Genomic DNA, 13,335 nt, shown 5'->3' with positions numbered 1-13,335 from the left:
TTACTGTGAGTGTGTTTGACCATGTGTGCGGGAGGATGCTCTCACCAGAACCACGGGCAGCCAAACGCTGTCCCCAGCTTCCCCAGAGCGCAGCGCTCCAGTCAAGATCCTGGACTATGGCTTTCCCCATGCAGAGGAACGACGCAGAGGAAGAGGCAAATATGACTGACCCTGTTCAGTGAATGGACCTGCAACACACCTCAACGCCCCTCTTATTCTGGGACTCTGTTCTCGCTGTATTGAGCTGCTTTTGCTGGAGGTGTTGTTTTTGTTCCTCTCCCTCTTTTTTGGCGGTTCTGTCGTTCTGCACTGTGCCTGGCTCTAGTCTGCCTGTTCTGTTTATATTTGGACCACATATTGAGTTTTTCTTCAAAATGCCTGAGGTCAACTACCTGCACTCTGTGTCCTGGGGATTTCTAAAGGTAAGATGTCAGGTGGATTTTGTTATTCTAATACCATTAATGTATCTTTTTCTGATTAAGCAAGTCGTCATTCCTCCGATGAGGTGAGAATGATGTCATTGCCAGACGAAGGAAAAGCAAGGCTTGTCCCTGACAAACCTGTGGACTTTGTTTATTTGAGCTGCAAAGAGAGAGACAAACGTGTTGTTTGATGTAGTCCACCTGTATTGCTGGTGTTATGAGTTAAATGGTTGTATGGCTGGGTGTGCAGTCTGTGGCTCTGATATAGATCGCCGCCAATTGTTTTGATGCTCTTACTGTTGGCTGCATGTTCACATGACTTATAGCTTATAGCATACAAGGGCCGTTTAAAAAAAAAAATGAAAATGCAGGGATAGAGATATGCTGTATGTGAAAGGTGATCGAGAGCGTTGGTAAATATTTATAGGGCTGTATCAATGGCAGTCACTTTAACAAAGAGTCTTATGTCAAAGTCCAACTGCACAGTAGTACTATGGGTTTATAATGGCCTCTGATATTGATCTATATTAACCATTCACATGCATTATGCATGCTGGCTCCTTAACGCGGGCGCCACAATTGCCAGGTTGAGAATGAAATGTACATGTGTGTGTATTCAGATAGTGTCAGCACCACAGCCTTCAGCCTGGCTTCGCAAATCACTGTTGTTTAAGAGTTCTCCTCCACCTTCCTCTTATTGTCCTCCAAATCAAAGGCCACATCTACATTTGGGTCTGCCACTCCAATCAGGAGAGAGGGAGAGAGCGACGGAGGGACAGAGGGAGCGAGGGAGAATGATAGTGGTTGACGAAGAATTGGGTTACTGATGACATCAGAACTGTGGCCGGTGGGGGGGGAGCAGCGGGTATCTCACCTGCTCTGTACCGCTTCCAGCCTCTCAACTATGTGTGTGTGTGTGTGTGTGTGTGTGTGTGTGTGTGTGTGTGTGTGTGTGTGTGTGTGTGTGTGTGTGTGTGTGTGTGTGTGTGTGTGTGTGTGTGTGTGTGTGTGTGTGTGTGTGTGTGTGTGTGTGTCATAGCATGCTGTAGTAGTATTGATTAAAGTGTGGAGTCTCATAGTGTCTGCCATTTCCCTTCTAAAATACTTTTCTACCTTTATAAATGACTTTGGCCCTCAATGGCAGATATGGTCAGAGTGAATGCTCCAATATGTGCTCCAGGATTCCACCCTCTTTGTCCCAAGTCATACAAAATCATGAGTGACACATCCAGTACAGAATATAACTCAATTTTCCCTGTTTTACTACAAACTCTAACCCCTTCTCTCTGTGTTTGTTTGTCTGTGTGTTGTGTTCCAGTTCAAGAGAATGTTGAACAGGGAGCTCAGCCACCTGTCTGAGATGAGCCGCTCTGGGAACCAGGTGTCGGAGTTCATCTCGAGCACCTTCCTGGGTGAGTGACCACAGTGACCACTGGGCTCCTCCCTGCTCTGTCCCTAATGGCACCCTATTTTCCTATATAACCCAGTACTTTTGACCAGGTCTCATAGGCCGTATTTTGTGTTGTTAATACAGACAGTTTGGACATCCCACTCATTGTCTCTTGTTCTATGTTTTTGACACATAGTCTCTCCTTTATTGTGTTTAACACAGACAAGCAACACGAGGTGGAGATGCCAACTCCGCAGACGCAGAAGGAGAAGGAAGACAAGAAGAACAGGCCCATGTGTCAGATCAGTGGGGTGAAGAAACTGCAGCACAGCTCCAGCCTCACCAACTCTAACATACCCCGCTTCGGAGTCAAGAGCGAGACTGAGGACGAACTGGCTAAGGTGGGCAGCAGTGGGAGAAAGGGGGAGGAGAGGGAGTGGGAGGAGACTTGAAGAGAGAGGGTAAAGGGCAGAAAGAGATTGATGGGAGGGAAAGATTTAGAGAAGGGGTAGAGAAAGAGGGGAAGACAGACAGAGCGATGCACTTAAACAGATGTTTACTGCTGTATATTGGTGTGTGAAGGGTTGGTTTCCCTTTGCAGGAGCTGGAGGATGTAAATAAATGGGGCCTTAACGTTTTCAAAGTCACTGAGTTCTCTGGGAACAGGCCCCTGACCGTCATGATGCACACTATATTCCAGGTAATCATCACATTTGATCTGCTCTATTTTTGTTGATTGTACTTGCATGACTACTAGAATACACAATAATGTTTTGCTTTTTCTTATAGGAGAGAGACTTGTTAAAAACGTTCAAAATTCCACTCGACACCTTTATAACATACCTGATGACCTTAGAAGACCATTACCATGGCGACGTGGCCTACCACAACAACATCCATGCTGCTGATGTCACCCAGTCCACTCACGTGCTGCTATCCACCCCCGCTCTAGAGGTTGGACCCCTCAATCAATCAGTCAAATTCGATTCATCAATTACATACTTCAGTTTTTATTTGTCGGATTGTAACTGACAGATTTCTGATTGCTGTTGGTGTGTTACTCACCACCTTATCATGTTTGAATGGCTGGTGTGACCGTGTACTGTCTTCTCTGCTGTTCCCAGGCTGTGTTCACCGATCTGGAGATCCTAGCTGCCATATTCGCCAGTGCTATTCATGACGTTGACCACCCTGGAGTCTCCAACCAGTTCCTCATCAACACTAGTGAGTCTGAGTACAGGCCTGACTTAACATACACATAAAAGCCACTCATCAGAGCATGCACGAAAACTAAAACACATACACACGTGCCCACCCCTACACACATGCACACACACTCAAATGAGCTGTAGAGATCAATGATGGATGCCCTCTGTCTCTCCTGCGCATCTGGGATCAACACTCACGAGATTCAATCCACCCATGTGCACACACACCAGATGCCCTCCCCCCTCCCAGCTCTGGGACAAATGCTTGTTCTTGGAAGCTCTAAGTACAACAGGAATTGCTGTATTTCGGTTAGTACTATAATTCCACCACATACTGTATAATACAGTACCAAATAGTATAGTGTAAACACTAGCTTCATTTTAAGTGGAAATAGTGTCCTTATTCTACAAATGATCGACCTCTACAGATCTGTTAAAGAGATTCACCGGCACTTTTGTACGCTTTTTAGCTGGTAGTTCTGAAACCAATTGTGTACTATGTCACATATGTGCACCACGTCATTGCTCTCTCTCTCTCTCTCTGCTGTGTGTGCATCTTGCTAGCTGTCACTCAGATGGCGAGGGGCTGAAGCTCATTGGCTAGAACTCAAATTACTAGTGGGCTAGCCCACGTGGGGAAAATGTAGGGAAAATGGCTCAGCACAGCTTCCAGATAAACAGTTACTTTCAAACTAGGGATTTCATGGCTAATTGATGTAAGACTGTAATTGTTCTTATACAGTTGAAGTCGGAAGTTTACATTCAGTCGTGGCCAAAAGTTTTGAGAATGACACAAATATTAATTTTCACAAAGTCTGCTGCTTCAGTTTGTATGATGGCAATTTGCATATACACCAGAATGTTATGAAGAGTGATCAGATGAATTGCAATTAATTGCAAAGTCCCTCTTTGCCATGCAAATTAACTGAATCCCCCAAAAACATTTCCACTGCATTTCAGCCCTGCCACAAAAGAACCAGCTGACATCAAGTCAGTGATTCTCTCGTTAACACAGGTGTGAGTGTTGACGAGGACAAGGCTGGAGATCACTCTGTCATGCTGATTGAGTTAGAATAACAGACTGGAAGCTTCAAAAGGAGGGTGGTGCTTGGAATCATTGTTCTTCCTCTGTCAATCATGGTTACCTGCAAGGAAACACGTGCCATCATCATTGCTCTGCACAAAAAGGGCTTCACAGGCAAGGATACTGCTGCCAGTAAGATTGCACCTAAATCAACCATTTATCGGATCATCAAGAACCTCAAGGAGAGCGGTTAAATTGTTGTGAAGAAGGCTTCAGGGCGCCCAAGAAAGTCCAGCAAGTGTCAGGACCGTCTCCTAAAGTTGATTCAGCTGCGGGATCGGGGCACCACCAGTACAGAGCTTGCTCAGGAATGGCAGCAGGCAGGTGTGAGTGCATCTGCACACACAGTGAGGCGAAGACTTTTGGAGGATGGCCTGGTGTCAAGAAGGGCAGCAAAGAAGCCACCTCTCTCCAAGAAAAACATCAGGGACAGACTGATATTCTGCAAAAGGTACAGGGATTGGACTGCTGAGGACTGGGGTAAAGTCATTTTCTCTGATGAATCCCCTTTCTGATTGTTTGGGGCATCCGGAAAAAAGCTTTTCCCGGAGAAGACAAGGTGAGCGCTACCATCAGTCCTGTGTCATGCCAAAAGTAAAGCATCCTAAGACCATTCATGTGTTGGGTTGCTTGGGTTGCTTCCCTTGCTCCCAAGGGAGTGGGCTCACTCACACTTTTGCCTAAGAACACAGCCATGAATAAAGAATGGTACCAACACATCCTCAGAGAGCAACTTCTCCCAACCATCCAGGAACAGTTTGGTGACGAACAATGCCTTTTCCAGCATGATGGAGCACCTTGCCATAAGGCAAAAGTGATAACTAAGTGGCTCGGTGAACAAAACATTGATATTTTGGGTCCATGGCCAGGAAACTCACCAGACCTTAATCCCATTGACAACTTGTGGTAAATCCTCAAGAGGTGGGTGGACAAACAAAAAAACACAAATTCTGACAAACTCCAAGCATTGATTATGCAAGATTGGGCTGCCATCAGTCAGGATATGGCCCAGAATTTAATTGACAGCATGCCAGGGCGGATTGCAGAGGTCTTGATAAAAAAGAGTCAACACTGCAAGTATTGACTCTTTGCATCAACTTCATGTAATTGTCAATAAAAGCCTTTGACAATTATGAAATGCTTGATGTTATACTTCAGTATTCCATAGTAACATCTGACAAAAATATCTAAAGACACTGAAGCAGCAAACTTTGTGCAAATTAATATTTGTGTCATTCTCAAAACTTTTGGCCACGACTGTACACTTAGGTTGGAGTCATTAAAACTCGTTTTTCAACCACTCCACAAATTTCTTGTTAACAAACTATTGTTTTGGCAAGTCGGTTAGGACATCTACTTTGTGCATGACACAAGTAATTTTTCCAACAATTGTTTACAGACAGATTATTTGACTTATAATTCACAGTATCACAATTCCAGTGGCTCAGAAGTTTACATACACTAAGTTGACTGTGCCTTTAAACAGCTTTGAAAATTCCAGAAAATGATGTCATTGCTTTAGAAGCTTCTGATAGGCTAATTTACATTATTTGAGTCAATTTGAGGTGTACCTGTGGATGTCTATCAAGGCCTACCTTCAAACTCAGTGCCTCTTTGCTTGACATCATGGGAAAATCAAAATTGGAAAATCAGCCAAGATCTCACAAAAAAATTGTAGACCTCCACAAGTCTGGTTCATCCTTAGGAGTAATTTCCAAACACTTGATGGTACCACGTTCATCTGTACAAACAATAGTACACAAGTATAAACACCATGGGACCACGCAGCCGTCATACTGCTCAGGAAGGAGACGCGTTCTGTCTCCTAGAGATGAACGTACTTTGGTGCGAAAAGTGCAAATCAATTCCAGAACAACAGCAAAGGACCTTGTGAAGATGCTGGGGGAAACAGGTACAAAGGTGTCTGTATCCACAGTAAAACGAGTCCTATATCGACATAACCTGAAAGGCCGCTCAGCAAGGAAGAAGCCACTGCTCCAAAACCGCCATAAAAAAGCAAGACTACGGTTTGCAACTGCACATGGGGACAAAGATCATACTTTTTGGAGAAATGTCCTCTGGTCTGATGAAACAAAAATAGAACTGTGCTTTGCTGCAAGAAGGACTGGTGCACTTCACAAAATAGATGGCATCAAATTATGTTGATATATTGAGGCAACATCTCAAGACATAAGTCAGGTAGTTAAAGCTTGGTCGCAAATGGGTCTTCCAAATGGACATACTTCCAAAGTTGTGGCAACATGGCTTAAGGACAACAAATTCAAGGCATGGAGTGGCCATCACAAAGCCCTGACCTTTCCTATAGAAAATGTGTGAGCAGAACTGAAAAAGCGTGTGCGAGCAAGGAGGCCTACATATCTGACTCAGTTACACCAGCTCTGTCAGGAGGAATGGGCCAAAATTCACCCAATTTTTTGTGGGAAGCTTTTGTAAGGCTACCTGAAACGTTTGACCCAAGTTAAACAATTTAAAGGCAATGCTACCAAATACTAATTGAGTGTATGTAAACTTCTGACCCACTGGGAATGTGATGAAAGAAATAAAAGCTGAAATAAATAATTCTCTCTACTATTATTCTGACATTTCACATTCTTAAAATGAAGTGGTGATCCTAACTGACCTAAGACAGGGAATTTTACTAGGATTAAAGGTCAGGAATTGTGAAAAAATTTGTTTAAATGTATTTGGCTAAGGTGTATGTAAACTTCCGACTTCAACTGTAAATTAAGCATGTTTATAAATTGTGTCGTTTCTAATGCTCGTTGGCTGAAATATGTGGTATATGAGACAATATACCACGGGTATGACGCAAAACTACTTGTTTACTGCTCTAATTACGTTGGTAACCTGTTCATAATAGCAATAAGGCACCTCAGGGGTTTGTGGTATATGGCCAATCACAGCTGACTGCCGTGATATATTGTCGTACAAAAGAACAGCCCTTAGCCATGGTATATTCGCCATATACCACACCACTTCGGGCATTTTTGCTTAAATGAATAACACATTTACACATCAAGCTCAAACCGGGAGGTTTAAAAAATACTTAGTAGTCTCCAAAGTTCCGGAGCATGTGTTTTAAAGTATATATTTCTGTTTTATATATTGACTGGTGAGGCAAAGGACCTCATCAACACCTCTCCATCAAACCCTGTTTTGTGGATATAATATCACATTATTTATGTCAAGCATCTGAGTCAGTGTATAGTATGTGTGTTTGTCCCCCAGACTCAGAGCTGGCCCTCATGTACAACGACTCGTCAGTCCTGGAGAACCACCACCTGGCTGTGGGTTTTAAGCTGCTTCAGGAAGAAAACTGTGACATCTTCCAGAACCTGACCAAAAAACAACGACAATCACTGCGCAAGATGGTCATCGACATTGTGAGTGACTGGATAATCATCAGTAACCAATAGGAACGTCTGTGAAATAGTCTCCACATCAGCTTAGAAAACGTCCATGGTTGTACTTGATTGGAAGTTCTGTTCTATTGCTTTGTCCCTGCCAGTATTGTGACAGCCTGTGTTGCGTCTCTGGTGGTTCCCAGGTCCTAGCGACTGACATGTCCAAACACATGAACCTGCTGGCTGACCTAAAGACCATGGTGGAGACCAAGAAGGTGACCAGCTCTGGAGTTCTACTCCTGGATAACTACTCTGACAGGATACAGGTACTGCAGAACATGGTGCACTGTGCGGACCTGAGTAACCCCACTAAGCCCCTGCAGCTGTACCGCCAGTGGACCGATCGCATCATGGAAGAGTTCTTCACCCAGGGGGACAGAGAGAGGGAGAGAGGCATGGAGATCAGCCCTATGTGTGACAAACACAACGCCTCTGTTGAGAAAAGCCAGGTACCCAAACACACCAGACACATTCACAAACACCCAACACACACTCACACATATCCTTTCTGTTGTTTTTAAGTAAACCTAAGCCTCCCTCTCCTCTCTCCAGGTAGGCTTCATAGACTACATTGTCCACCCTCTATGGGAGACGTGGGCAGACCTGGTGCACCCTGACGCCCAGGACATCCTGGACACTCTGGAGGACAACAGGGAGTGGTACCAGAGCACCATACCCCAGAGCCCCTCACCTACCCTGGACGAGCCTGAGGATATCAGCCGCCCCCTTGGAGGGGACAAGTTCCAGTTTGAACTCACCCTGGAGGAGGACGGGGAGTCGGACACGGAGAAGGACAGTGGCAGCCAACCCGAGGAGGAGGATGAAGAAGAGGAGAATAGTTGTAGTGACTCAAAAACACTCTGTACGCAGGACTCTGAGTCAACAGAGATACCACTGGACGAACAGGTGGGGGAGGATGAGGAAGAGGAGGTGGAAGTGGAAGGAGAATCCTCTTCATCGCAACCATCTGTAGTGGAAGAGGAAGAGGAGGGGGAGGATGATGAGAAGAAGGGAGAGGAGAAACCAGCCGATACATAGCAGTGTATGGACGGCAACTAAACTGTTCTTCTTAGTAACCAGAGATTATTATTTATAGAGTATTTTGGGGTTTTGTGGAGTGTCTGTCTGTTTTTTATATATATCTATCTATGTTTATGGTTCCAAAGCGCACGCTGCTCTTCACCCCTTGGTCACTCCTCTCTCCTCATCCTATTGGTCAGCTTCTTAGAATCGCCCACTGGTACTTCTACAAGTTTTTTGCACTCAGGAAAACTCTTTTCCATTCACATTTGTACTGAAGTTGTCTGTGTGTTATTTAACTTTAAAACCCAGTCCTACTGTGTTGAAGTTACATTAAGGATTTTGATCAGCCGTTTAGAGTGTGTTTAATGCTGTTTATATACAGTGTATCTCCTCCTTTCAGCCTTGCCTGACTGATGGCAGTGTTTCTGTGTGTTATTAAGTGCCGTTCTGCAGAAGTTGCTATTGTATATTTTTTTCTTAGTTCTTTGTACTCCTCAGCAAAGCCAGTGAAGCAATGTGCTAAGTTGCTGTGTGGTCTGGATGAATGAAAGCCCAACAGGACACGTCACCATGCAGAGAGGAGCTGCAGCACATGGAGAGAAATGCATTGTGGGAATTTATCAAGACACTTTTCTGAAGTTGAAGTCTTCCTTGAAAACCTGACTGAAAAAAAGGCTAAGATCTTACAGCACTAATGCTAGGTTTGACCTCTAGAGTTTTTGTATCATAACGTACGTATCTTTTTTAGGTTTTACTTTTGCTATCCTAGGTTTTACTTTTGTTAACAAAAAGAAAAAGAGAAGTGACTTGAAAGTCAAGTGAAATCTGTTGATGAGAATACCTCGTCTGCCACTGCTTTTCTGTGTGTAAAAGGGTCATTTTCTTGTTATTGTATTTGGTTTAGTATTGGGGAATATTTGCACTCCTTTAAATATATCCAACCTGGCCTCAGGGCAATTCGTAGCATCTGGGACAGACATTTGCACCTTCCATTTAGTATTATATGTTACATTACAAATGGAATAGCGGTTGTACAATATTATACGAATTGGAGGATGTGTAGTATCATAAGTCTTACCTGGTCGAACAATATCATACAAATTGTATTAAGTAAGTTATCGTATGTCTTGGAGGATGTATATGTCTTTGTCTGAGACCAGGCTGCTTGTTGCGTTGCAGGAGAATTTACATTGCTGGTTAGGAGAATTGACAACAAAGCAGTGGTTAACTTGGGCAGGAGCTCACCAGAGCTGAGTACCGGCACCCAAAAAGCTTCTACTGCTTGAGCTCCTGTTCATTTCATAGAATATTAGCTCAAATATATTGTGGAGCTCCTGCACTGAAATATAAACCATACTGGCACCCAAAATGAGTACCAGAACCTATTTCAGTCTAAGTCAAGCACTGCGACAAGAATGTACGTAAAACGTTAGAAGATCCAGGCTGTAATTGGGAGTCCCATAGGGCGGCGCACAATTGGCCCAGCGTCGTCTGGGTTTTCCCGGAGTAGGCCTTCATTGTAAATAAGAATTTGTTCTTAACTGACTTGCCTCGTTAAATAAAGGTTAAAAAAAAATCTAATTAAAGATAAGAATTAGGTTAAGATTAGGTAAAGGGTTGGGGAAGTGTTAGCTAAAATGCTACACATTACTAGATGGTTGCGGTTTACGCCCACCTATCCTTCCCGCGCAACCACCCTAATTTCGTTTCTGTCTTAAGTAACCAGACCATTATTCCATTTGTAACATAACTGAACTTATCATTTAATGTAAAACAGCAAACTTCTAAGTTATGAGTCCAGTCTAATATATCGCCCAATTCCAAATCAACCCCCAGCTCATACCCTCTGTCTACACACTTGATCTGAGAGGATTGGATATATATTAGTTTCTAATCCTCTCATATCTACAGGAGTGCCTGGGGGGTAGGTGCTCGGGCTTGATTTGTCGATTGCATGGTTATCAAAAGTAATTTACACTATTACTCCCATACTACTGTCCCCGTGTTTGGTTGTAATAACCATGTAACAATTATTTCAAAGAAAGTTTTCGCTGAAAGAAATGACACACATTGACATATAGGCCTACTTTACTTTACGTTCAATGAAACCATTTTGTCTGACTGACCAGAAGGAAGCCTTTAAGTTTTACTTATTGTTGCCTGCAGTAAATGTGAGCAAATGTCATCCGACAATGCAATGCTTGTATTGGAAATAAGAAGCACCTTTGGTTAAAGGGTTGTGGAAGTCTGAGGGGGGTTTGTTAGCTTTTTACATTTATTTAGTGTGTTGCGACACTTTTTGTGCTACGCGCACAGTAATCTATTTCCCATTTTCTGTCAATCTTGTCTTCGTTTTCTGATTGTGGTGTAGGGATGTGGTCGATTCTGTTTCTCATTCGGGAAGCAATTTGTTCAAAAATAGTGGTACAAATATATGTAGAGCTTTAGCGTTAAAATCCCTCAGATAAAGTAACAGCTTTGTGATATGTCTGAAATATGAAAAGTGACAGTCATTATTACAATTTGTCAGGGCTAATAAGAAACAAATCAAATTCCAATTCAATAATTGAAAGATCCTCATTTAAAATAAATGGCTCTTTTCATCTCTTGAATGGGGAACTAAAATGAATCTCCTGAATTTACTTGGAATAGAATTGACCGCAGCCGTTACTGCAGGTCAGTAATATTTACCAATGCACTACATGGTTGATGTTTTCACACGTTAAGAAAATGTCTGCCATTGTCATCACACTAACCTTTGATTTGTTTGTTTTGACCAAGAACACAAGACAATCAGCTCCATGGTGTAGTAGTGGTCTCATAAGAAGAATAGTCGGCTATAGTTAATGCACTGATGTTTTCATATCTCTCTACTTTACTGTTTCATTTCAACTCGCCAAAACTCACGTGCACATTTAGGCTTGAACAATGCCCTATACACTTAATCCAAGAGACTCTTTCTTTTCCACATTTTCTATTGTTGTTGTTGTTACAATTGATGTTATTATTTATTGCTATGTTTTTCTATTTGTTGTGTCTTTCTTGCCGTATTAGGGCGGGACAGTAAAGCTTTCACTGTAGCATAGACCGCAGTACAGGCTTGCCAGTTACTATACCCAAATATGCTGTTTTTCTAACTATGTACATACAGTATAAAAAAAATGTTGAAATGTAAGAAATGACTTGCAGTAATGAACATGTCTTTTTAAAGAGTGCTTATTTTAAAAGAAATGTGTCGTTTCTAATGTTTTATTTAATTCTTATTTCCTTGTGCCAAGTTTTTTCCCCCATCCTCACCGGATGACCTTCCCATAATACAGTTTTTCTGGTTGTATCTCTGTTTACAAACATATATTTATTGTGCTGTAAATACTATCATTATTATTATTATTCTCATCATGATGCTGTTTGTTGTAAGTTCATTGACTCATCGTCCCTTATGGTGATGGTGTGGCTGTATTATGTACCTCTTGTTGAGAGAATGTTTATTACACACAATTATCCATTGATATCGGTTATCTGAGAAGCTTGCTTAGAGTGGAGGAGGAGAGGGGAAAGCCAAATAGTTTTTTAGAGGAAGCTATTCCTTGGCCCATGGGCTGTGCCTTAAATTCAACATGCCATTTTTATGTCTCTCGTTTCTTTTTTATTCTCCTCGTTTGCTGCATTAGAGAATCTTGTGGTTTGAGCTGACCTCACCCAGACAATGGCCTCCAGTTGTGAAAGGAACTCATTAAATAATGTTGCCTTTTTACTATACAGCCAAATCAGAAATATTATGTGAACATGGGAAAAAAAGGCAGTACGTGCTATACATTCTGTTGTCAAGGTTGAAAACGGAGGTCATGGCTGTGGAGTTCCTGGTCGACTCAGGCCTAAGATCCACTAGATGAGTGGTGGCTTGGCCAAGCTGGATCCGTGGGTTGGTTGGTCCTATGGGGTTATTAAGCACCAAGATTTAGAGACACATCCACGTGTTCAGTCACTGCTGCATTTATTTAGGCTGAAACACTCACGATGTGTTGCTCATCCATGCTTGGCAAGCACATCTAATCATACAACATGCAATATCTAAAACCACTAGCTTCTTTCTGCCTGGAGAGGAGAAGGCTAGTATTTATATAGTGGGGGGAGGGGGGGGGGTCATCCTAAATACACGTCCTTCGATGGGGACTCTTATTTTGACACACATACTGTAGATTATAAACAGCCATGGACCAATGGAATCAGTGGTTTCTTTTGTCATTTTGTGTTATATTTTTATGGTATGAAAGGAATACACAAACTGTACGTAACTTCAAAAAGGTCTTCAGGACAATTATTTTTGGGTTATGTCTTTAGAATGCCAACTTGTCTTGAAGTTTCACAAGACAATATAAAGTTATTTTAATGGATTCCTTGTAAATTGCAGTCTATTGAATAGCACTGTAGATCATAAACTTTCTGTAAAAAAAAAGAAAAATGAAGAAAAAATGTTTTTTATATGCAACAGATGAAATAAAAGCATGGGTTGATTCTGCCTACCCGTTGGTCTCTTCTGTATCATTAGAAAGGGAACTGTACAGTATATTTAGTAAAGATAGGCAGGTCGTTCCACCAATTTGGTGCCTTTTGAGAAGTTTAACTTGGTCAAAAAAATGTTTTATTTCACCTAATTTTAACATTCTGTCATAAAGAGCACATTCAACTTAATAAAAAAACATGTTTTCTCATCCCCAGAGGTTAAATTTAAAAAATCCCTATAGTCAGTGCCAGTGGAGGCTCCTCAGAGGAGGAAAGGGAG

General features: G+C 42.3%; 1 protein-coding gene across 1 annotated transcript in view; it reads left to right on the top strand.

Moving 5' to 3' along the window:
- Positions 1-13,066, top strand: part of LOC120063103 (cAMP-specific 3',5'-cyclic phosphodiesterase 4D-like) — a 293,850-nt gene extending 280,784 nt beyond the window's left edge. Inside the window, exons 7-14 of the mRNA XM_039013270.1 lie at positions 1,741-1,834; positions 2,035-2,213; positions 2,414-2,512; positions 2,602-2,766; positions 2,937-3,036; positions 7,354-7,508; positions 7,673-7,978; positions 8,082-13,066. Coding sequence (XP_038869198.1) covers positions 1,741-1,834; positions 2,035-2,213; positions 2,414-2,512; positions 2,602-2,766; positions 2,937-3,036; positions 7,354-7,508; positions 7,673-7,978; positions 8,082-8,567 — 1,584 coding nt within the window. The 3' untranslated portion in view covers positions 8,568-13,066. The remainder of the gene's footprint in view (positions 1-1,740; positions 1,835-2,034; positions 2,214-2,413; positions 2,513-2,601; positions 2,767-2,936; positions 3,037-7,353; positions 7,509-7,672; positions 7,979-8,081) is intronic.
- The last annotated feature ends 269 nt before the right edge of the window (positions 13,067-13,335 follow it).

This window comes from Salvelinus namaycush, chromosome 18 (genome assembly GCF_016432855.1).
Source record: "Salvelinus namaycush isolate Seneca chromosome 18, SaNama_1.0, whole genome shotgun sequence".
Classification (NCBI taxonomy): Eukaryota; Metazoa; Chordata; class Actinopteri; order Salmoniformes; family Salmonidae; genus Salvelinus; species Salvelinus namaycush.
Note: the sequence above shows the minus strand (reverse complement) of the source record. Positions and strands in the feature narration are given on the sequence as shown.